The sequence below is a fragment of the Coenobita brevimanus genome, chromosome 102, assembly GCF_032717465.1.
Source record: "Coenobita brevimanus isolate Jiangsu-jjx chromosome 102, ASM3271746v2, whole genome shotgun sequence".
NCBI lineage: Eukaryota > Metazoa > Arthropoda > Malacostraca > Decapoda > Coenobitidae > Coenobita > Coenobita brevimanus.
In genome coordinates, this window is record NC_137055.1 from 31,615,094 (window position 1) to 31,640,444 (window position 25,351).

The 25,351-nt window shown below is 43.2% G+C and overlaps 1 protein-coding gene across 1 annotated transcript in view; it reads right to left on the reverse strand.

The window, feature by feature from the left end:
- The window catches only part of LOC145415445 (esterase E4-like), a 48,073-nt gene extending 22,969 nt beyond the window's left edge, over window positions 1-25,104 (reverse strand). Inside the window, exons 1-8 of the mRNA XM_080284722.1 lie at window positions 24,907-25,104; window positions 24,573-24,620; window positions 24,305-24,406; window positions 23,730-23,882; window positions 21,456-21,464; window positions 10,581-10,719; window positions 3,728-3,913; window positions 1,422-1,618 (exon numbers count right to left, since the gene is read on the reverse strand). Of these exons, the coding sequence (XP_080140848.1) occupies window positions 1,422-1,618; window positions 3,728-3,913; window positions 10,581-10,719; window positions 21,456-21,464; window positions 23,730-23,882; window positions 24,305-24,406; window positions 24,573-24,620; window positions 24,907-25,104 (1,032 nt within the window). The remainder of the gene's footprint in view (window positions 1-1,421; window positions 1,619-3,727; window positions 3,914-10,580; window positions 10,720-21,455; window positions 21,465-23,729; window positions 23,883-24,304; window positions 24,407-24,572; window positions 24,621-24,906) is intronic.
- Between the last annotated feature and the right edge of the window lie 247 nt (window positions 25,105-25,351).

Genomic DNA, 25,351 nt, shown 5'->3' on the forward strand with positions numbered 1-25,351 from the left:
GTAATACCTCGAAATCGAGAATGCATTTTGTGTTTTATTCTTGCTATCTCCAGAAGAATTTATTCATCTTAGGAGAGTTCCCATTTAGTGAAGGCGTTAACGAAGACTGTTTTAGCCCTCCTAGTTTGGAAAGTTTCTGCAGAGTGGAAGAAACGCCTGGTGGTCTAGTGAGGTAAGGCGCTCCAACTGGATGGGCCTTGTAGAGGCTTACATCCAAGGAGTGGTTGGAATTAACTGCTCACATAATGCCTCTCAGGGCCGAGTGAGGCTGGTAACATCCACTTAAAATGTCGGAACTGAGTAGCCTCGTCACGGGACCTTACGCTTCTGGTGAGGCAAAAATGGACTGGATGATACACAAAACATAGTTTGAGGATAGCGAAAATAAATATTGACCACTTCATTAGTCTCATAAAGTTAAGCTTAGTAAACTCGTCAGGAGGCAGCGAGAATCAACTAAATGAAGACGTAATCCGATTGAAGGAGATAATCCATTCCGCCCCATGGCGTATTCTACCGTTTTTATTCAGTTTAGAATAAACCTCTGGTACTGTAAAGTAACGGAACTTTATATCGAACCACTCTACACACACACACAAAAAAAAAAACTTGAATATGAATAAAGCCGTCTGGAGGTAGCAAGTACAAGACAAAAGTATTGCAAAGTAAACCTTGATTCTGCAAGACGATGAGGTTGCTTGACAGTTCGGTGATCCCCACTGTAACGTAAGGAAGTGAAGCTCGGACTCCCTTGGATAGAAACATGTCAAGAGTGAGAGGAGTGGAAATAATTTATCTGAGAAAAGCGTGTGGAGTTACGCGGAGAGACAAACAGATAAATGGGGAAGCGTGGTACTGAAGTGGATGTGCTAAAATGCATTAGGAGAAGTACTCGTACCTTGATAATTATGGATTTGCCATGTGGAGAGAATTAACTTTGAATGAAAGGTTGACAAGAAGAGTGCATGTGAGTGAGGTGCAGGAGGGAAGGAGAAGGGGAGACCGAGGGTTAGATAGCGGAATGGAATTGAGAGGTATATGAGTGAGTGTGGGGGGGGGTGAGTTGCAGAGAGGACAGACTAATGGCGAAGAACAGAATGACACGTGGGCGATTCGTTTGTGGCCACCCCTCGCGAGATTAAGATGTGTGACTTTAGATAGATGGATAGACTTCTATATTTTCTTTTAGCTGTCAGCAAATGTTTTATCTGGCTTAGGAAACCTATTGTGCTTCCATATAATTCATCTAATTTTAAAAATGTCTTTAAAGCTATATAAAATTATCTGGGGTAACAATGTAAAAACTACGCAACCCTAGGATTAGGATATGTATTACTATTAATAGCCAGTGTAAAGAGAATAAAAGAACTCTCTCTCTCTCTCTCTCTCTCTCTCTCTCTCTCTCTCTCTCTCTCACCCACCATAAATGTGGTAAGCGTCTGCACCAGCCTGTCACCTTCCACCCCCCTCAGACACTCCACCAAGTCGCGTGAGGGGGTCATGCGCCCCCCACACCCAACCAGCCGTCCCACTTCCATTGCAACCTCTCTGTGGGACCCGGACACAGACCAGGGGCACAGACCGCTGCCCGACTGTAAAATGGCTCGGTGGATCAGACCTGGGTGGGGATACAGAAACGTGGGTAAAGTTTATGTCTGAGTCTAATTCTATCCTGGGGCACAGACCGCTGTCTGACTGCATAATGCTTCGGTGGTTCAGACCTGGGTAGGGAATACAGAAGCGTGAGTAAAGTTTCTATGTCTGTGTCTAATTCTCTCCAGTGACACAGACTGCTGCTGTGTCTGATTCTCTCCAGGGGCACAGACCGCTGCCCTGCTGTAAAATGGCTCCATACATCAGCCCTGGGTGGGGGAAACAGAAACGTTGGTAAATTAACCATGTCCGTGTCTCGATGAAGTACGGCTGAGTGGGGCAAGAAAAACGTAATTAAGTATTCAGTGTTTCTGTCTGATTCCCTCAAATGATTTCGAAGCCAGACCAGAGGCACAGACTGCTGCCTGACTGTAAAATGGCTCGATGACCCAAACCTGGGTGAGAAAAACAGAAGTGTGTCTCTGTCTATAAAAAAAAAAAAAAAAAAACTCGGTTCCACGGAGTCCGACGCACTGATTTTGCCAGCCGATAACAGGTGGATTTGGTAACACTGTGCGATGCACTCGGGCAGTGATTGGTGGATTTCCGTTGTGTTTGAACATGCTCCAAATTGACTTTGTATTCCAACCAAGGCCCACATTGATTTGTAAGATACCGGAAAATACACATACAGTTTAAAGCAATGATATCTTTAATGATAAATACGTGCCCTTTAAATTATTATAACAAAAACTAAGTAAAGTCGCGACTGTATGCATACGGACAAGTCAGCGACTATGGCGGGAATTCAGACGTTCATAACGAGGTGGTTCCGAGGTCCTGTGAAGGCTCGAATGTTTTTCCTACCACTACTACACAGTGTCATAGTACAGTCTACACCGTGCCCTTCATTACCTCATCTGCTAATATACAACCTGACCCTAGATACGCTTACCTTATCTTCTAAATATCAATTGTGTGAGCACTAATTATCATTTGTGTGAGCGCACACACACATACATGCAATTCTCAATATATATAGTGCACGTACACATTTTCATTACCTTCATAGGTAACAGTAACTTTAGAAATCTGCATTTTTTTGTATTCCCAGTCAGATGCGGTAAAATTATTTCTTACATAAAAAAGTTTGGTGTTTGATTTTCCCTAACATTTTCGTATCATAAGAGACATACGGACAGACAGACGGACACCCTAACCCTGGTCACCATGCACCCTCACCTCAAGCATGTTTCTGTCCCCTTGACAGAGAGCCGGGAAAATAATGGATTACATCACTGTAGAAGAACCGAATTTTGTTAATGGTGGAAGAAAGGAAAGTAAGATAAAAGCAGACCCCATGGGAAAATAATAGTTGAACTCTGCTGCTATAATAAAACCGCGTGCAGTGTGAACGAAATCAAACATAATGAGATAAATAAATCGGTCGCTGACTGTTGTCCGTATACATCCAGCCGCGACTTTTAGTTTTTGTTCTCACTGTCGTTCAGGTTTATCTCTAGTAATTTAAAAGGCACATATTTATCATTAAAGATATCATTGCTTTAAACTGTATCTGTATTTTCCGGTATCTTACAAATCAATGACGGCCTTGGAGTACAAAGTCAATTTGGAGCGTGTTCAAACACAACGGAAATCCACCAATCACCGCCCGAGTGCATCGCACAGTGTTACCAAATCCACCTGTCATCGGCTGGCAAAATCAGTGCGTCGGACTCCGTGGAACCGAGCATAGTTTACTCAACTGATTTCGAAGACACACCAGAAAATAAAAATCGCTACCCGACTGAATGATGGCGTGATGGATGAGTCATGTGTGAAGTGAGGAGGACAAAAAGGTCAGTAAATTTTATATGTTCTTGTCTATACCTTAATCTGTCTTTGTCCCTCCGTTCCACTCTGTGTCAGTTTCAGGTGCCCCTGTCCGTCTCTCCTTCCAAGGACCTTATGATACCCCAGTGGTTCAAAACTGTGGGAGAAAACTGAGTAGCAGGTTGCTCTCTCTCTCTCTCTCTCTCTCTCTCTCTCTCTCTCTCTCTCTCTCTCTCTCTCTCTCTCTCTCTCTCTCTCTCTCTCTCGTACCCACCTCTCTCTCTTTCTCTCTCGTACCCACCTTCAGACTTGGGTGAGAGCATCAGTAGGTGTGCAGAGCTGGCCCCTGCACTGTGGCCTGATAGAGTCACTGATGAAGGGTCTCCGCCAAACGCCATTATGTTCTCCTGCACCCACCGTAACGCGAGCAGTTGGTCCTGCAAACCTAAGTTGCCAGGCAGGGCTTCATCCTCCGTTGACAAGAAGCCTAGCAAACAAAGGAGTGATTACCGCCATATGTTACCAGTGCTTCATCCTCCATTGACAAGAAGCCTTGACAAACGAAGGAATAATTACCACCAAATGCTACCAGTGCTTCATCCTCCATTGACAAGAAGCCTGGCAAACGAAGGAATAATTACCACCATTATTACCACCTTATGTTATGGGGAGCGAAGATTTGCAGCAACACAGATTACTGATATGTGACATGGTGCTTAAGATGCGGGTGGTGAAGAGGACCTATGAGTACCTAGGAGGGAAATATGGAAGTTGAAAAATCAAGCAGTGAGAGATCCCTTCTATTGCGAGATGAATAAAGTGGTGGTTGAACAGGAAGTTGTTGACAAACGTGTTAATGAACAGTACTGAGCTCTCAAGAACAATCTTCTGAGAGTTACTAATTCAGAATGTGGATGGACAAAAGGACCTCCAAGATACAAGGTAACATGGTGGTGGGATGAGGATGTAGAAGCTGCAGTTAAGGAGAAATGAAGTTTTTTCGGGAATGGAAAAGGGTTGGTAACAAAGAGGAATACTTGGCTGCCAAACTTAGAGCTAGAAAAGAGGTACACAGGGCAAAATTTGAGTCTGAGAGACTTTTACTGGATAACCTAAATAGCGTTGAAAGGAAGAATATGATGCCTAAGGTGGCAAATCAGATGAAGAGGGGAAATCGGGGATTTCATAGGTAAGCAGTGTGTGAAGAATGATGATTGAAAGGTAGTAGTGAACAGTGGGGATATTAAAGACGCCTGGAGAAAGCATTATAACTGGTTGCTGAATGAGGAGTTTGACTGGAACAGGGAAGGTTTGGAGGCCCTTGGCCTTTGACTGACGCTGTTGATGTGAGCAGGGAAGCAGGCAGGATGCAGTTGAAGAGGGCGACAGGCGAGCCTGGGTCGACTATTAAAATGCTGAAGGGCTCAGGAGATATAGTTAGTTACTGATTTGATAGATACTATTATATATGAGTATGTTGTCCCAGACGACTGGCTGAAGAGTATGATTGTAAATATGTACAAGAGGAAGGTTGATGCCCTGGAAAGAGGAAATTAAAGAGGCATGAAACTTTTGGACCAGATAATGAATGTAATGGAGATATGATTAGAAAATGCGTGAATATTGATGAGATGCAGTTTGAGTTTAAGCCAGGCAAAATGACCACTGATGCCATATTCATTGTTCGACAGCTTCAGGAAAAAAAAAAAAAAAAAAAAACAGGAAAAAAAAGAGGTCTGTACTTTGCTTCTGTTGATATGAGAAGGCCTTTGACAGAGTCCCTAGGGAGGTGGTGAAGTGAACAATGAGAAAGCTTTGGATCGAGGAGTGGCTTGTTAAAGTAGTTATGGCTAAGTACCGTATGTGGGTGCTATCACCCAGGTGAGGGCGAGTGGAGATTTGAGTGATAAGGTTTCCGTGAATGTTTGCGTCCATCAGGGATCAGTCTTGCGCCCTTTATTGTTTATCATGGTGCTTGGGCCCCTCTCACGTAATTTCATAAATGGACTCCCATGGGAGATGTTGATTGCTAATGATTTGGTGTTGACTGCAGAGAATGGAAGGGAGGTGGAGGAAAGATTTAGGAAGAGGAGAGATAGAATGGGGCACAAGGGTTTGAGAGTAAATGTAGATGAAACAGAAGTATCCAGGGATAGTGGAAGTACTGTCAATGAAGAGGGAGAGTGGTCATGTGCCGTTTGCCAAAAAGGAATGGGAAGTAATTCCATCTAATGCAGTATTTGTGATAAGTTAGTGCATAAGAGGTGTAGTGGTATTAGAAGTGGTCTACGAGATAAGGCTGATTTCATGTGTGTGGTGTGTCAGGGAGAGCATGTAGAGATTGTCAGGCGTGAAAGGACTGATCGTGCTGGTGAGTCACTTGAGTGTGTAGATGAGTTTTGTTACTTGAAACATGTTATATGCTCTGTGGCTAGAGTGAGGAGTGGTTGGAAGAAGTTCAGAGAGTGGTTGCCTCTCCTGACATTGAGAGGGCTCTCCCTCCATGCTAAGAGGTCTTTGTATACAGCATGTTTTAGAGGTGTAAAGCTGTATTGTAGTGAGACCTGGGAAGTTAAGGAAGAGGATATTCGAAGGGTCAAACATACAGATATGACAGTGGGTGCGAGGTCTGAGGGGGCTAGGTTTATGACGGAAGAGTTGAGAGGAAGGATGGGACTGGAGCATATTTTTGTTGTGGTGGGGAGGGGTAGATTGAGATGATCTGGGCATGTGGAGAGGATGGGGTTGCAGAAACTGTGAAGTGTGAACGTTGGGAGTAGAGTTGTGAGAGGCAGACCAAAAAAGGCCTGGGACGAGGTCATAGAAGTGTGACCTCAGGGAAAAGGGAATGAAAAGAAAGGCTGCCAAGGACCGAGCTGAATGGAAAGTCGCCATTTGGTGATAAAGGCCGGCACATCCAAGTACAGTCTCCAGCAAAAATCGAGCGACCAGCTTGACGAGCAGGTTGGTATTATGTGGCATCGCCGCACCCCCAGTTCCACCTCCCCCTCTCCCTCGTTCCCATTCATTCGTCTACCCTCCACCCTCCCCACATCCAGGTGCAAGACTCGCATTGTCTCAGCCACTCTTCCATCATCCATTTGTCTTGGGAAATAATGGTTTTGTTATGACAGCGAATAAAAACACATTACACAGTGCTTTAATCCATAAAAGAGTTATTTATACACCACGATCTGAACATAGGGTGATATACTATAGAATATTCGTTTGACAGTGAGGTCTTTAATCATACAATTTATCATTTCGATGGTTGTATCCAGTCAGTGTGTAACATTAAGCAGTCGGAAGCTATAAGCAGATGTTTATAGTGGTCGGTGGTGTGCCCCTTCCCTTACTCGACGTAATCACTGTTACTTTACAAACTCTATTATAGGTCATTACCATTAGTTACTATTAATACCCAATGTGTGATAACAGAAAAGTGTTGCTGATATGTCAAACACATGATCAATATTATCATGGTTATTGATGTCTTAATACATGATATCGGATAACGTTGGGCATCAGGAACTAGATGACAGCTTGTCTGGTGGTTAAGCCGAGGCCATGATGTGGTTGCTGGCATTACCAAAGGTCATTCAATATTTAGATGCCATTCATTGCTGCTGACAGTATTATAAGTATCAAGGTCAATTTCATACACAGGACAGCCAACAGTAGAGTGAGCCGCGTGGTGTGCTGACCCCCGCACACACCATACAACCAGGGTCGGATTACCAGGTATAGGCAAATTGGGCAACTGCCTGCCAGGTCACAGCTTGCCACAGGCCATCCAAACTTCCAGAGCAGAATAAATATACGCTTTAGGCGTCCAAATAAGGGCCATCACCCATCAGGCCATCAAAAAAGGCCATTATAGGTCATGCCAACATTTCACTGGAAATAATGAAAAAAAAAAAAAAAGATCTGTATATTGCAGGTCAACCGTCTGCATTGCCTACCAGGCCACAGCAGGGTTAATCCGGCGCTGCATACAACCAACCCCCTCCAACCCTTGCCTCAGCAACTTATCGCCACTCACTCCAGCAGGAGACACGCCACAACCTGATAACAATATCAGGAATGTAACCTTGCCTTATATAGTTATAACTGCAATAGGGTGTAATTTGCGATTCACACGTTTATAACACGACGTATTTCGGAAAAGGTAACCAGTAACTAAACTGGCCGAATGGATGATCTGCATAGTAACCAAACAAACTTGTCTCAATTGCAGCTTATGCTAATCAACATTATCATGCCATACAACAGATAATTCAGTTTATTCGTTTTCAGTGAGAACGTTTCCAACATAGGTGTGACGGGTTACAGTTCACACTGGTCAATGTTGCTAATAGCAACGTAACAGACGTAGCGATCAGGTTAACCTTATGATTATTTGCTCTTCAACTTGTGTCCCATGTTTGTTACTACTTTCCTCTATCTCTGTGTGGCCATGGTTTTTCCCATTAACTATCATCAGCCGAAACGTCAATTGCCACAGAGAAGGAAGGATGTTAAAATGGATAAATGGTTTTGGTTACGCAAATATTTAATAAGGAAGACTAACTGACTACCGGTATATTTAAGAACGCATTTTAAAACGATAGGAAACAATGAGTCAGACACTGGATTTATATGATAATGGAATGTCGTAGGTAACTGGGGGAGTGACAAGGTAACCCTGTCAACACCGATTAGGACCACCCACCACCTTTGCTATCGCCCTGTTCCAGTTGCCCTACAATAACATGTGGTATAATGACAACAGTGAATGTTACCCAGCAGAGTTAAAGGCTACGTTCAAACTAATGTATTATAATCCGCCATTGCACTGCATATCTGATTGAATAACATTTAGAAAATAAGGTCTTACTGTGTACCGATCATTAAATGCTTATTTGCCATATGATTTAACTCTAAATATCACTATCATATGGCGCAGTGGGCAATATTGTAATGCACACTTCATGGTGATTATAACGACGTGTTTATGAGCATTGGTGGAATACACACACACACACACACACACACACACACACACACACACACACACACACACACACACTATCCACTCCGGCAGAGCCATCGACCCTGGTCCTATCTCCACATGCCTCCACCACAACGTGTGACGGCTGGCTACCCCCCCACACACCACCGACCACTACAAACATCTGCTTATAGCTTCCGACTGTTTAATGTTACACACTAACTGGATACAACCATCAAAATGATAAATTGTATCATTACAGACCTCACCATCATACGAATATACTACTATATCACCCCGAGTTCAGATCGTGGTGTATAAATAACTATACAGTATAAGGTGTTTTTATTCGTTACCATAACAAAACCACTATTTTCCAAAACAATTGGATGACGGTAGAGTGGTTGAGACAATGCGAGTCTTGCACTTGGATGTGGGGAGGGTGGAGGGTAGGCGAATGAATGGGAACAAGGGAGGGGGGGAGGTGGAACTGGGGGTGCGGCGATGCCACATAATACCAACCTGCTCATCGAGCCAGTCACTATTTTTGCTGGAGACTACGCTGAAGCCTTTATAAGCGAAACAAAACAAAGCAAAATGTTACCAGTGCTTCATCCTGATAAACGAAGGAATAATTATCGTGTTGTGTTCATGTCTCCATTATTCTTTTCTATTCTGTTCTTCCACGGAATATTGTCTTGATGTGGCGAAGAAGCTTATGAATACCATTCGTTTGTGAAGCTATACCAGTCAGGTGCAATAATGCTAAGCAGGTTCACTATTAAGCAGACAAAAAAAGGCTCAATAAACTCTGAGAGCATCAGACGACTTCATAGCTTACAGTGAGTTTTAGGAACATGAGTGTGTTATCAAAGGTACAATGGCACTTAAAATACGGTGTCAGAGCCTGAGCATTCTTCCTTTTCCCACAAGATGTAGTACAAATAGTAGTAGTATAATAGTAGTGGTGGTGGTGGTACTTGCATTCGTGGTAGTAGTAGTTGTAATAGTAGTAGTAGTAGTAGTAGTAGTAGTAGTAGCAGTAGTAGTAGTAGTAGTAGTAGCAGTAGTAGTAGTAGTAGTAGTAGTAGTAGTAGTAGTAGTAGTAGTAGTAGCAGTAATAGTAGTTGCAACCCCAGGCTCATCTGAACGTAACCCGATGAACTGCATACTGAGATTACCCTTCTGCACTCCACCATCCTCCTATCTAAGGATATAAAGGGAGTTAAGGAACGTTTGTATATGAGGACAGCAGAGCCACCATGTTATACTGTACAGATGTTACCACAAGTATGTGTCCCTCTTCTTTACCTTTGGAAAAGAATACGAACTCAAATTAACAACCGCCAACATTGCCAAGGCAATGAAGGATGGTTTCCACACAGCAGCACTACATTGACATAGTTCTGTGAAAATTGCTATGATAATTAATGAACATTCAATAACATAGGATCCTCAAATGTGGCTGTTTGCATGGTTTGACCTTTGACCCCATAAATCTCATTAAATGGCCTAAATATTACTTATTTTAAATGTCTGGGAATATTTGCCCAAGGAACAATTATGCCTAGTTTGAAACAAACTGATGAAAGAATAAAAGAATGGCATCAAACTGAAAAGTATTCAAGCAAAAAAAGAAAAAAGAAAGAAAGAAATCAACTGAGCAAATACATCAATTCTTTGCCATAATGTGGATAACTAATGGTTGTTACGAATGACGTCTATGTGGTAGTGGAGTGTGACCAGAAGGATGTCATGGGTGTGGAGTGCATATAAACCAACTGAACAAATAGAGTAGGTCTACGTCAAAATGTGGATAACTAAACTTATATTACTTTAAGATGGCCAAAACTTTCCTACTTTTGCAGCTTGTTTCATTTCGCTCGGTGGCAGAAAAAAACAACTACAGCTGTACAACCTTTCTACAGCACTTCTTCGTGACTAGCACCGTATTCAAGTGACAGTCTATTGCTATAACTGAGCATTCAAGATGGAGAGTTGGCAGTTTTAGGGAAAGTTGGAGTAAAAGTAGTTCAATGGTCGTTACCAAGGACGCCTAAGCGGTACTGGAGTGTAACCAGAAGGATATCATGGCTGAAGAGTGCATGGAAAGCAACTGAGCAAATACAGGTCCTGCCCATATTGTATATATTTAAATTCTTACCAAGGAAGCCCAAACGGTACTGGAGTGTAACCAGAAGGATGTCATGCCTGAGGAGTGCATAAGGGTGATATAAATCCGTCTGACCGGCAAAGTATCCGCCTCCGTGGATAAACACCAGTACTGGCAGCTTGGCGTCTGACTTCACCTGCAAACAGCACCACCACCGTTAGTCTTCATTCACTTAATATGTAGCAAGTTTTTGTCCTCTTGCAGACTATTTCCCTTAGCTCAGTGCCAGAATACAACAATACTATGGCCCTACATCACCAGCACCTCTTCGTGAGTAGCATCACAATCTAGTGTTAATTTCTTATTACTCAGCATTCAAGTTGGGAAATGACAATTTCACGCCTAGTCAAAGTGAACACAGCATATTAGTGAAAGAAACTGCAACCCCAAACGTAGCTGGACGTGAACCCAGTGAACTGCAGGATGAAGTTGCTCTTTTCCTGCAGTCCGTCCTCCTCCTTTTGAGGGACAGAAAAGGAGCTAAGCGAAGTTTATATAACCTGGCAATGGAAGTGTCCGGTTACACTGGTGCCACAACGAGAAGGTTGTCCTCACCAGTACCAAGGTTGGAGGGGGGGGTACAAAGAATATACAGGCTTTATGGTCGCTGTGAAGCCTTAACCATTGGAGCCTGAGAAAGCGTTTTCCATATAATTCTTGCTATTGATCAGATTTGAGAGAGAGAGAGAGAGAGAGAGAGAGAGAGAGAGAGAGAGAGAGAGAGAGAGAGAGAGAGAGACTGTCATCAAGAAAATATAAAAGAATAAATTAAGATTTAAAAGCAAAGATAAGGTGGACGATAGAAAAGAGGACCACAGAGATAATGTGTGTGTGTGTGTGTGTGTGTGTGTGTGTGTGTGTGTGTGTGTGTGTGTGTGTGTGTGTGTGTGTGTGTGTGTGTGTGTGTTAATGTACAGTCGTGGCCATAAATAATCACCTATCATCCTGTACCCCGTGCATCAGACTGGCTCCTTTATGCGCGGCAGGTCACACTGGGGTAAGAGGGGCTGAGAGGGAGGGGCCAGAGAGAGAAGGGAAGGTGGGTGGGGGGACGAGCGATAGTGCTGGTGTGGAGTGAGGGAGGGGAGGGAGGGTAGGTCGTGGAAGGAGAATGAAATGCGAAGTTGTGGCCACATAATTAATCTATTTCCTTTCATTCAGGGCATCATATAAAAAATTTACTATTCGGTAGATAATGCTGCATTACACCTTGTATAGCGGCGTATAACAAACTTTAGATAGGAGGTGATATCAAGGGCTGGCTCATGAGAGAAGTATACTGACGTGACATCAAACATATGTGCCGAGCCATATATCTGTGTTTTCCGTGTATTTGACTTCAGACGCAGAATGGAATCTGGATGGCTTTGACTTCGTAGTGTTTGTGTAAGAAGCGTCCTCTTCCCTTACATGTAATTAGTATTTGGAACACAGTATTATATGCAACTTCTGACATGGCTGTGTCCACAGTAAATATGATCACCCTCGCGGTATACACTCCCTCTATACAGTCACCATCATGTCAATTCGATAATTATTTAATGACATCTCTATATGAAAAGGCTTTTAAAAATAACTGTGCATAAAAGGAAAATAAAATTGATGTCTGTGCTCATGGGTGGATATGGTAACGGTATCTCTCATTACCTGTTAGAAGGAAAATGAAACAAAATCCTACCTAAACTCCCAAAATATATCGGTGTCAACGTTTACCGACACTGGTCAAGCCAAAGCAACCAGAAAAGCCTTAGTAAGTAGTACAGTGGTCTCCTGCCTTAAAAACCTCATGCAGGCGTCGCGGCACCGAGGAAACGATGTTGTTGATGGTTTGCTGGTTTCGTCTGAACAGCTCCCACTCCTCTTTGGTGTGCTGGAGGAGGAGGGCCCGTGTCCTCTCATTCTCTAGCTTCCATGCGTAAGGTGACCACAGATTTACTGGAGCTAAAATCGGGACATTGTCACGTGTGTGTGTGTGTGTGTAATATATATATATATATATATATATATATATACAGAGAGAGAGAGAGAGTGACATAGTGACTTATAGCGAGTGACAGCGATGGCTGCTACGCAACACCTCACCCTGAGGCTGCTATCATAATCACACACTAATGTCTCAAACTATCTCCAATGACTAATATACAGTACGGTATGGTGAATGGGCCGACCATAGTTACCAGTTAGGATTACAGATTTTATATTAACAATTTGGTATTTCAAATGGTTTCGATTATGCTTAATTTTACTAATTCATCATAATTTCATAAAAGAAGGTCATATAGTATTTTTCTAAGAGCGGGACATTGTAGATAATTTGCTCAAAAAGCAAGACATTTTAGTCACAATTAAAAAAGCGGGACAGATGTAAAAAAAAAAAAAAGGGCGGGACTTTCCCGCCTAATGGCGAGACTCTGGTCGCCTTCTCCACGCGATGACAATCTGTGCCCACACAATCACTGTGACTGCGCTAACATCTGATATGCCAAGTCAGTATGGTTCTCTCATGAGCCAGCCCTTGATATCACCACTTATCTAAAGTTTGTTATACGCCGCTATACAAGGTGTAATGCAGCATTATCTACCGAATAGTAACTCCTTTATATGATGCCCTGAATGAAAGGAAATAGATTAATTATGTGGCCACAGCTTCGCATTTCATTCTCCCTCCACGACCTACCCTCCCTCCCCTCCCTCACTCCACACCAGCACTGTCGCTCGTCCCCCCACCCACCTTCCCTTCTCTCTCTGGCCCCTCCCTCTCAGCCCCTCTTATCCCAGTGTGATTTGCCGCGCGGAAAGGAGCCAGTCTGATGCACGGGGTACAGGATGATAGGTGATTATTTATGGCCACGACTGTACATGATAAGTGTGTGAACCTGAACGTGTTAGTGTATAGATCCTGCCCTCAGTATCATTGCACAAAGTTATTCTCTCTCTCTCTCTCTCTCTCTCTCTCTCTCTCTCTCTCTCTCTCTCTCTCTATTTATGTCTGTGTGCTTTTTTGTCCGTCTGCCTGCCTGTCTGTCTGTCTGTATGTATGTATGTTTTAACCTAATGCCAGCTGACAGAATTTTTCACATCTCCATTACCCATATCTTTTCAATGTTGTACATTTGTCATTAGACTGGCGTAAATACTGTATCTGTTCACCATAGAACAAGTGTAACTATATAGAAAAGAACCAGCCATCCCAACACTGTCCCAGCCTACGACACGCCCCCGTCGCTTCACAATTCCGCATTCCTCTTTCAGTTCAATAGGTGCCAGTGGTCTGGAGTACAGGCTCCGTCCAAAGGTGTTGTGGTCGTCAAAGTAGTAGCAACAAATGGTAGTTGTCGTGGCAACCCCAGACTTATCTCGCTGGGAACCTAGTGGGCCGCGGGAAATCATCGACTTCGACCAGTCCTTCCCCAAAGTTTTTTGCTGAGGCAATGTTGAAGGACTGTGTTGTGGTACTGTGGTGCGTATGGTGAGCAAGTGTGTTGTAATGTGGGGGGATGCAGTGTAATGTAGGAAAAGCATGATATTTGTGACTTGTATTTTGTGTTGGTATTGTAGCAGGGAAGGGTGGTGGCTATCTCAGTCTGGCTAGGTGTACTGTACTTGAGTCTTTCTGGGTAGGGTAGATTGTGACGGGTGTATGTCCTATGGTGGTTCTTGAATGATGCTGTTTAACTGAAGGTTTTGGATGGCTGTGGTGGCTATGTGTTTCTCTATGTGTTTGTGAAGTGCAGTGTTGGGTGGTGAGATACTGTGTGTAGTGTTGGGGAGTTGTTTGTTTCATGTTTGTGTGTGTGTGTGTGTGTGTGTGTGTGTGTGTGTGTGTGTGTGTGTGTGTGTGTGTGTGTGTGTGTGTGTGTGTGTGTGTGTGTGTGTTTGTGTGTGTGAACGGGGGTGATGAAACATGGTTACAATGGTGGGATGGGTTTTGAGCTGAGACAATGAACTGTGCGCCTTTCATATTTATACAATCTTTTAAAGTATTTTTGTTCCTTAGTGTAAGTGATATATATTTGTGATTTTTACTGCATCCCGTTATTCTTATGGCTTTGTGTGTGTGTGTGTGTGTGTGTGTGTGTGTGTGTGTGTGTGTGTGTGTGTGTGTGTGTGTGTGTGTGTGTTTTGTTTTTTTCATTTTGAATTCTATGCACGTTTGTCTTGGTTGAAATTGGGGCCCTGTTTGAGTTAGCAAGGTTTTTAAATTGTTTTAGAGAACTATTAGTAAAGTTTTCATGTATTCTTTCTGTTGTCCAAATGTAACGCTTGTAGGTGTCTTCAAGGCATCGAATTTACAGGATACCTTTGCACTGATAATACTTGTGTGTTGAGAAAAGGTCGTGTGGATTGAAAATAAAATTAGAATTTAGGGAGTCTTCGCTGTGGGAGTGGTTGGTAAAAGAAGGAAACAGGTTGGTGGGTTTAAGATTCCTGTATGTCTGGAGTGGAAAGGGTGATGGTTGACTTGGTTGTCGTAGGCAATTTTCTTGTGAGTTTAAGTCCAGTTGAAGATATTCTGCTACTTGTTGGAATTTGGAGTGTTGTAAAGCTGGTGCTTCATGTGACCTAATAATACATGTAAATCTCTCTTTCTCTCTCTCTCTCTCTCTCTCTGCATATCTACAGATCTATCTATCTATATCTATCTACCTATCTATCTATCTGTCTACTGCCAGACGCCTTAATCCCATACGGGTTGGCCACAAACAAATCGCCTCCACGTCACCCTGTCCCCAGCCATTTCACTGCCCTACTCCCAATTCACACCCGCCTCTCTCATATGCCTCTCCACTCCATCCCTCCATCTCATCCTTGGCCTTCCCTTCCCACTGTCCACCTCCACCTTACTCACATACACCCTCCTCGTCAGTCTCTCACTCTCCATCCTCTCCACATGGCCAAACCACCTCAGTGTGTTTTTCCTAACGCTTCCTATCACATCCACATCCACATCCACACCACAACACTCCTTCACATCCTCATTCGTCAGTCTGTCTCTCCATGTGACTCCACAGTCTCCTCTCAAATAACTCATTTCCACTGCTCTCACTCTTGACTTGTGTCCCTCAAACAACGTCCAAGCTTCACTTCCATATGTTAGAGTTGGTATCACAATACTGTCATGTAATAACTTTTTCATTGCCATGCTCACTTCCCTGTTCCTTATCACTGCCTTCAAGGAACCAACAACTTTTCTTCCTTGCTGTACCCTTTCAAGCACTTCACCCTCAAGAATTCCATCCTTACTCACACTCCCCAAGTACTTAAACGTACTCACGTTTTCCATTTCCTCATCATCCAACCTCACTGTACTTTCACTGCCTTCACCACTCTCGAAGACCATAACTTTACTCTTCCCTACATTCACCTTTAGATTCCGTTTCTTACACACTCTCCCAAACTCATCCACCAAGCCTTGCAGCTCCCCTTCGTCTTCACTTAACAACACAGTATCATCTGCAAACAACAGTACAGAGAGTTTCCAAACACTGCCCTCTCTCATTAGGGTCACTCCAACATCCACTGCCCTACATTATATCTCTTTTATAACTCCACCCATATACAGATTGAACAACCGTGGAGACATGACACATCCCTGTTTCAACCCAACCTTTAGATAGAAAAACTCACTCAATTCACTATCCACAAGGCGTATATCCACTTCTGTATATAATATATATATATATATATATATATATATATATATACACGCACACACAATAAGAAAACATCAGGAAATGTCAAGCATTTGTACCCAAACGTTGCCTCTCCAATCTTTTCTCTCTTCTTTGAGTTCATGTTGGTGTTTTGCGATTCTTACCAACACATGCTGCCTCGCCCCGACGCCTTTGTTATTCAGCCAACTGACTATAAAACTGCATCGAACATACAGTACCTGCGCCTGTTACCTCGAGACACATTTTTTTTTCATAATCTATTTACGATTATTTTTTTGCCTATATAATGTAAAAGAAAAAAAAACGGGCGGTTAACCACATGTAGACGGTGCAAACCCTCCACACACCAAGAAAACAATCCCATTACAGGCACCTGTTTTGTCTTCAAGTGTAGTTACTGAAATGAGCAAGTTCGATTCAAACGAGCCATTTAGCCTGTTTGTTCTGTGATTCGTTCGTTTCATATGAGCAATAATACAAACATGTACACCTAAACAAACCCCAGGAATAACCACATGTGCACTGTCACGAATCAATTCGCGACATTTCCCTTTTGTGAGAAGCCACGAACTATTAGTGGAAAACTCACTGTTTATCGTTCAGTTAACCGCTCATTCGGACGGAAGCTTTGTCAAATCAATTTTTCAGTGTCATACGTTATCGTCTTTGCGTGAGACATTAGTGCTTCCGCCGAGCGATTTGTTTTGGGCCCGTTTCGCTCACTTGACCGTTAGATAAATGCGGCCTACTGCTCCCCTTTTGTTCCCACGACTTACGCAGTCTAGTTGTTGCTTTGACGGAGGGAGGTCCTGTGCTCCAGAAGTGTGAGAGGTCAGCTAGCACCCAAGCTCCACAGAGTACAGTTTCTCCAAACTCCCACCCCTTGGTGATACAAAGCATTCATCGTTCAGTATTTCCTTTTGTTTTCCTAGTCTTAAGAGTTTAATTAAGGTGTTTTTTCCTAGGCGTAAGTATTTAGCTTTTGTGTGAGTGAGTGAGTGCGTCTCATTGATTTGATTTGAAATGTAACGTTAAATTTATTTTTTGTAATCAATAAATTTAACAGTTCTTTTTCTTGAGCTTAATGTAAAGTAAAATCTTGTTTCATTTCTCCAAATTAAGCTTATTTCCCACATAGCTCCTAGCTTGCATAGACGTTTTACTATTCATAACTGGTACTTAGACCAGTCTTGTATTAACTTAAAATCCGTTGTGCCAGATAGGAGTTAAGCATCGGCAAGAACCTGATGTTAGTATTAGTTATTTATTGTCAGGGGTTAAGTAACTTTCTCCAGAGGCTAACAGTACTAATTCAGCATTTGTGAGTAATTAGTCTCTGATGTGTACTGTTGAGAAAGTTTATAAATTCTCGTTCTTAGAGAATCGTGCACAAGTCAGCTTAAAGTAATCGTTGCTTGATGTAGCAAGACAATCATTGTCACTGCTGCTTAATATTATTGAATATTAATATCAATTAAATAATATTTAAGCATTTATTTTAAAAACACCGTGATATTCTAAAAACCCCGTGACAATTGGCGACCTCATTCCAGGATATTAACTCCTAGCTCTAAAGCTATTCACGAGATAGTGCTCACTCATTCACATTTAGGTATTTATAATTAAAGTTTATAGGCACAAGTTTACTGGGGGTTACCGTTGATTTAGCAAGTGAATTTTTGCTTTATTAATCAATAGAGTTTTTAATTCTAGTTTATTCTTGGTAACGCCAGACGATTTTATTCGCTCCTGGGAAGTCGCCGTATCCATTGTGTTTATTATTGAGTCTTCTCAGTCATTTACATTTTTGATTTATTCTTTGCCAGTTAACTAGATAAGACTGGTCACCATTAGCTTGTGTCTGTATTCTTTATTTGTGTTATTAGCATTTGTTTGCGAAGCAGTCAGTACTCAGTTTCGGTTTGCTTAGTAAATTAGCGCCATGGCTACCCCCATATTTTTACAGGAAGCCAAAGATATGGGTCTTACAGACCCAACCGAAATTAAAGAGTATATACTCTCACGGCATAATCAGGAGCAGCAGCGCGAGAATGATGCCTGTGAAGAGCGTAAGATTCAGCGCGAATACGAGCGAGAACAGCGCGAATACGAGCGAGAACAGCGCGAATACGATCGTGAACAACGAGACAGAGAACGAGAACACGAACGTGCCGAGCGAGAAGCACGCGAAAAACATGAACTTGAAGTGCTGAAGCTCAAGCGAGATTCCTTGGCTTCAGACACGTCTGGTGCAGTTGGTCCAAGCTCCACGAGCGTTTCCCCTGCACATGTCCTGGCGACCCCACGCATCAAGCTTCCTTCATACAAGGAAAGCGAGCGAATCGAGCCGTACATAGCTCGTTTTGAGGACATGGCAGACATGTATCAACTGGATGAGGCAGCTAAGCGGCTTCAGTTTCTTAGCCTATTTGAGGGCCCTGCCCTCGATATTCTCCACAGAATTCGTGGAGACAATCTCACATATGAGATGATGAAAGCTGCACTCATTAAGGCGTATGGTCTCACAGTAGACGACGCCAAAGTTCAGTTCATGCGAGCTCGTCTCCAAGACAAGGAGACAGCTGTTCAGTTCCTTGATCGTCTCACAGCTTACTTAAATGAGTGGATGGAGAAAGATGAAACTCCTTCCACGTGTGAGGGGATAATTGACCTTATGCTGCGTATGCAGCTAGAGAGGTCGTGGCCTGCTGAGCTCATAGCACAGCTTAAGATCTGCCAGGTGAAAGATGCCAGCCAAATGGCAGAGAAGGCTGAAGCATTCTTTACTGCATACGGGTATCAAACTCATAAGCAGCAAAACACCTGGAACAGAAAACCTGATAAATCTGGGAAACCGTATCAGATTGAACCCCAGCAAAAAGGCCATTCTCAGAATAATGGCCAAGGTCCAAAACCGCAGTGGAACGACCAGGGGCAAAACACTCAGAAACCTGAGTGGAAGAGGTACAACAGGTACCCTAATCAGCAGCAGTATCAGCCACGCAATCGACCGTCGGGACAAACTTTTTCACCACCAGCTCAAAAGAGGCAGGAAGTGAATGCAGCCTTCATTCCTCAGCAGCAGCACGGTGGTCACGTCCCTACCAGTATGGGTACTTCCCCACAGTTCACTAGTCCCACAGTGACAGTGAACCCCCCTCCACAGATGGCCAATGTTCCATCTTCTCAAGGCACAATGTTTGCCGCATCAATTCAGCAACCTCATGAGTGGCTAGCTGCTTCCTCCACAGGCCCTCCCACAGATGACAGTACCTTCCTTGTTCAGCCAGGGTTTATGGGAGGCATTCCTGTGAAGGTCCTGAGAGACAATGGTTCCTCACGTTGCTCTGTTAAGCAGAGTTTAGTTCGGCCTGAGCAGTATACAGGTCGACAGATCCATGCAAACCTTATTGATGGATCAGTGAGATTGTTCCCTGAGGCATGTATCCAGGTGGCATCTCCATTTTATACTGGTACGACACTTGCAGTTGTCATGCCAGAACCTTTATTTGAACTCATTATCGGCAACATTAATGGTGTCAAGGAGAGTTGCACCGAACATGACGCTACTCAGACTTCGGCTGCTGCGGTAACACGAGCCATGACTGAGGCTCCAAACTGTGTCACCCCAGTGATCATTGAATCGCCGCAAGATCTGATGTGTAGTCAACTTGTTGTGCAAGAACAACATTCTGACCCGACACTTGCTGCCGTGCGGAACAAACAAAAGGGTCGAGTGATAAAGTATTCATGGGGAGGTCGAGCCAAGTTCCTTCGCAAACAAGGACGGCTCTACCGTGAGTCACGAACACCCGAGGGCGAGGCTCGACTGCAGTTTGTCGTTCCCGCCAAGTACCGCCCAGCAGTGTTACAATGGGGTCATTGTTCAGCCTCAGGAGGTCACATGGGCAAAAGGAAGACCCAGGGCCGTATCCGAGCTGACTTTTTCTGGCCAGGGATGGGACGGGACATAGATAGTTTTGTCCGTTCCTGCAGTGTGTGCCAAAGTATCACCACTAATCAGGGACATGCCCTTCCTGTGCCATTTGTGACCACACCTGAAATCTCCGAGACAGTTGAGAGACGGGGTAGTGGTGAAGTGGGTGCAGACCTGACGTCTCGCCCATTGGCCCCACAGGACACAGTATGTCCAGGGCCTGTACATACATATTATGTACCGTAGGTTAAGGGGGAAGTGAGAACTCCGCAAAGGTGACTTGAGGCTATGGAAGACCCAAGTTTGCACAAGGATTCTCAGCTCCCCGATACTAATATAAGTACTGTAGGTTAAGGGGGAAGTTCGAGAGAACTCCGCAAAGGCGACTTGAGGCTATGGAAGACCCAAGTTTGCACAAGGATTCTCAGCTCCCCAATACTAATATAAGTACTGTAGGTTAAGGGGGAAGTGAGAACTCCGCAAAGGCGACTTGAGGCTACGGAAGACCCAAGTTTGCACAAGGATTCTCAGCTTCCCGATACTAATATAAGTACTGTAGGTTAAGGGGGAGTTCGAGAGAGAACTCCGCAGAGGCGACTCGAGGCTATGGAAGACCCGAGTTTGCACAAGGATTCTCAGCTCCCCGATACTAATATAAGCACTGTAGGTTAAGGGGGAAGTGAGAACTCTGCAGAGGCGACTTGAGGCTATGGAAGACCCGAGTTTGCACAAGGATTCTCAGCTTCCCGATATTAATATAAGAACTGTAGGTTAAGGCACAGGTTGAGGACCCGTGTGCAGTTTGAGGCTATGGAAGACCCGAGTTTGCACAGGGATTCTCAACTTGTCGAAACTAATCATGTGCTATAATTAATAGCGACCTCGAATGTACGAAGCTTAGGCTGTCACTCGTATTTTTCAGCCAGAGCGTACTTTTCGTAGCATATACTGATTGCTAGACAGAGAGAGTAATTGTAACTTAATAAGAATTTTGTCTCATTGACACTTTTGATGCTCCACCTTAATTGGTTTTGCAGGTTTAGCAATGGGTGTAGCAGTTTTGCTGTGCAGGCCAGATGATCGTCTGCCGCACGCTGCCGCCTCTTCTCCTCTGCCTTCGTCGTTGCCATATTATTTACTGTGTCATTTTACACATAGGTACAGTCACACTACAACTGTCACACCTACACCATGTATTACATACACCACGCTACACAACAATTAGTTGTCAGTGTAAATGTAGCGTATTTTCGCTCCGTTGACCTGAGTACAGGATTTTCACCGTCGTCACGGAGTTTTTCCCTCAAGCTTGCTTCTATTAACGTAAATACGAGGTTTTTTCGCTCACTGGCGACTGTGACTTTCTCCTGTAGCAGGATAGCACACACACCACAGTGTGAATCTTGTGTGAATGACTTAGGATGCGTACATATATATATATATCCACAAATTTTTTCCCATAAGGAAAAAATTTAATTTTGTAGGGGCGTAATGTCACGAATCAATTCGCGACATTTTCCTTTTGTGAGAAGCCACGAACTATTAGTGGAAAACTCACTGTTTATCGTTCAGTTAACCGCTCATTCGGACGGAAGCTTTGTCAAATCAATTTTTCAGTGTCATACGTTATCATCTTTGCGTGAGACATTAGTGCTTCCGCCGAGTGATTTGTTTTGGGCGCGTTTCGCTCACTTGACCGTTAGATAAATGCGGCCTACTGCTCCCCTTTTGTTCCCACGACTTACGCAGTCTAGTTGTTGCTTTGACGGAGAGAGGTCCTGTGCTCCAGAAGTGTGAGAGGTCAGCTAGCACCCAAGCTCCACAGAGTACATTTTCTCCAAACTCCCACCCCTTGGTGATACAAAGCATTCATCGTTCAGTATTTCCTTTTGTTTTCCTAGTCTTAAGAGTTTAATTAAGGTGTTTTTTCCTAGGCTTAAGTATTTAGCTTTTGTGTGAGTGAGTGAGTGCGTCTCATTGATTTGATTTGAAATGTAACATTAAATTTATTTTTTGTAATCAATAAATTTAACAGTTCTTTTTCTTGAGCTTAATGTAAAGTAAAATCTTGTTTCATTTCTCCAAATTAAGCTTATTTCCAACATAGCTCCTAGCTTGCATAGACGTTTTGCTACTCATAACTGGTACTTAGACCAGTCTTGTATTAACTTAAAATCCGTTGTGCCAGATAGGAGTTAAGTATCGGCAAGAACCTGATGTTAGTATTAGTTATTTATTGTCAGGGGTGAAGTAACTTTCTCCAGAGGCTAACAGTACTAATTCAGCATTTGTGAGTAATTAGTCTCTGCTGTGTACTGTTGAGAAAGTTTATAAATTCTCGTTCTTAGAGAATCGTGCACAAGTCAGCTTAAAGTAATCGTTGCTTGATGTAGCAAGACAATCATTGTCACTGCTCCTTAATATTATTGAATATTAATATCAATTAAATAATATTTAAGCATTTATTTTAAAAACACCGTAATATTTTAAAAACCCCGTGACATGCACCCAAATGTTACCCTTCTAGCTTTTTATCATTTTTTCTTTAATACCTAATATTAGCCAGAATATTATCATTGTAATGGATTTGTACTCAAATATTTTCAGTAACTGAAGAAGGAAGGGTCGTTATATTTTTTTGCCATCAAAAACAAGTTTGTAATGTTTGTTATTGTTTGTTATTATCTTACACACATTCTAATGAATCTGAAACTATTACTCCAATACCATTTGTGATAAAAGCCTGGTAGCATAGTAAATGTGACAGTCACGTAATGTTACCCAAGTAAAAGTAGGAACAGCAATAATTAACGTGAAGGATCCCATGCTATTTGTGTCAGCTGATATTTAGCGTATTTGGGGCAGAAGTTGTGTGTGGATGTAATGCTAAGTACCGTTAATTAAGCCATAAACACAGATACTGTTGATCTAATGCATGACTGCCAGTGGGGGTTAAATGTTCCTTGTTTCAGTCGGGCTATTATTAAAGGCATCAACAGTTAAACAACGGTCGCCTTTAGTACCAAAAATAAAACTTCTTCGGACAGGTTAAGCCCAAACGGTGTAGTCAATCACCAGAGAATTTCAAAAGAACATCCAAGTGTGTGACATGTAGGTTACTCTGACACAACTACCTTTACGAATATGGGCTTCCATTCAACAAGGAAGCCACAACCATGTTATTAACCTTGCTGGAAAAGTTATTAATAATCATTATAAAGGTAATTAAGAAAGTTCAATTGCACTTGACAATGGCAAACCCAAGAAAGCTCCTTCATAGATGAAAAAACTGTTAAGGATTTAAAAACAAGTACAGGAAGTTTCGAGGTCAACCTGTTTTGCAGAAACTGTGTGCATTGTACAGTTCAGCGTGATTAACAAACGCTAAGGAAAAAATAAAATGTTTGGAAACAAACCGTAGACAGTAGTAATTAACTCATTTGACTGACTAATAGCTCACCAAGAAATAAAACTTGTAAATCTATTCACCAAATAACTCCCATCCTCTCCCGCCAGCCAGTGCAGTACCTGTGGAGTGAACACGTTGAGGTAGAGACAATCCTCTTGGCCCAGTACTGTAGGCTGGCCTCGGGTGACTGATGCAAAGGGTATCTGCAGGCAGGGGCTGGGTTGGTGCCTTCTCTCCCTTACACCATCCCACCCTGACGACGGCACGGGAGGCTGAACAACAGAGAGAAAAAAGTTAGATCTTGGAGGGAAAGAGAAAGGAGAGATTAATCCACTGTCTGTGTAATAGTACTGGTGGTGGTGGTAGTAGTAGTAGTAGTAGTAGTACCAACTGTAACAACAACATTATGTTGTTGATGCAACTCCATTCTCATCTGGTACTGAACCCAGTGGATTGCAGGAAACCAGTCACTACAGCCGGTCGTTCCCAGAAGTTCTTCGTTGAGATTAAGTTGAAGGACTATCTTGGCTGTGACTGTGTGATGCATTTGGTATGGAAAGTATACTTTTGGGGGTGGAGAATGAGGCTGCTTTTGCAGTGTGGCCATAGTGGATTATTTTAAATTGTACTGTATTTGGTACTTGCACTGTAGCAGGGAAGTGTGGTGACTATATCACAGCCTGACTAGGTGTACTTGTGTATTTTTGGGTAGGGTAGTTTCTGACAGGCATATGTCTGGTGTTGGTTCATGAACGATGTTGTTTGGCTGGAGGTTTTGGGTGGCTGCAGTGTCTACCTGCATGTGTTTATGGATGTGTTTGTGAGGTATGGTGCTGGGTGGAGAAGGAGGGATGTTGCTGAGATGAGTGAAGTGTCTTCTAATGTGTCGATCTGATCTGACCTTGAAGTCCGAGAAAGCAGATCGGTGGCCTGACGTTTGACCTGACTTACACTTTCCTAACCTCGAACCTGAAGAATCTGAGGAGTGACCTGATCTTTGACCTGAGAACCTGTAAATTACCTTACATATTAGGAGAGATAGCATGACCTCATCTATCATCTGATTTGACCTCTCCTGACCTTGAACCTGAGGAGGAAATGACAGACCAGATCTTTGACCTGATCTAACTTATACCTGAGAGAGAAGATGGGTGACCTGACCTTTGATTGGACTCACCCTGCTCTGACATTAAATCTGAGGGAGAAGAATGACCTGACTTTTGACAATGACTTAATCTAACATGACCTTTAACCTGACAGCCAGACCTGACATTTGACCTGCCAGCCTTTACTGACCTTGAACCTGAGAGGGCCGATGGGCGGTTTGGCATAAGGGATGGAGTAGTAGGAGTAGAAGTTGCGTCCGTCAATGGACCTCTCGAGCACCCCGGACACCAGGCCCTGTTGCGTGGACACAATGGGGCTCGAACTCTGGTTCTCTCCACTCACCAACACCGCGCCAGCCAATACCAGCAGGACCACACCATCCATCATCCCGTACCTTGGAACTACTGGTGTAATACCACGTCCACTTTAGTAGTAGTAGTAGTAGTAGTAGTAGTAGTAGTAGTAGCAGTAGTAGTAGTAGTACAGTGATACAGGTGCTAGTAGTAGTAGTGCAGTGTTGCAGGTGATACTGTAGTTGTAGTAGTACAGTGTTGCAGGTAGTAGTTGTAGTAGTATAGTGTTGCAGGTAGTAGTTGTAGTAGTACAGTGTTGCAGGTGGTAGTGGTATTAGTAG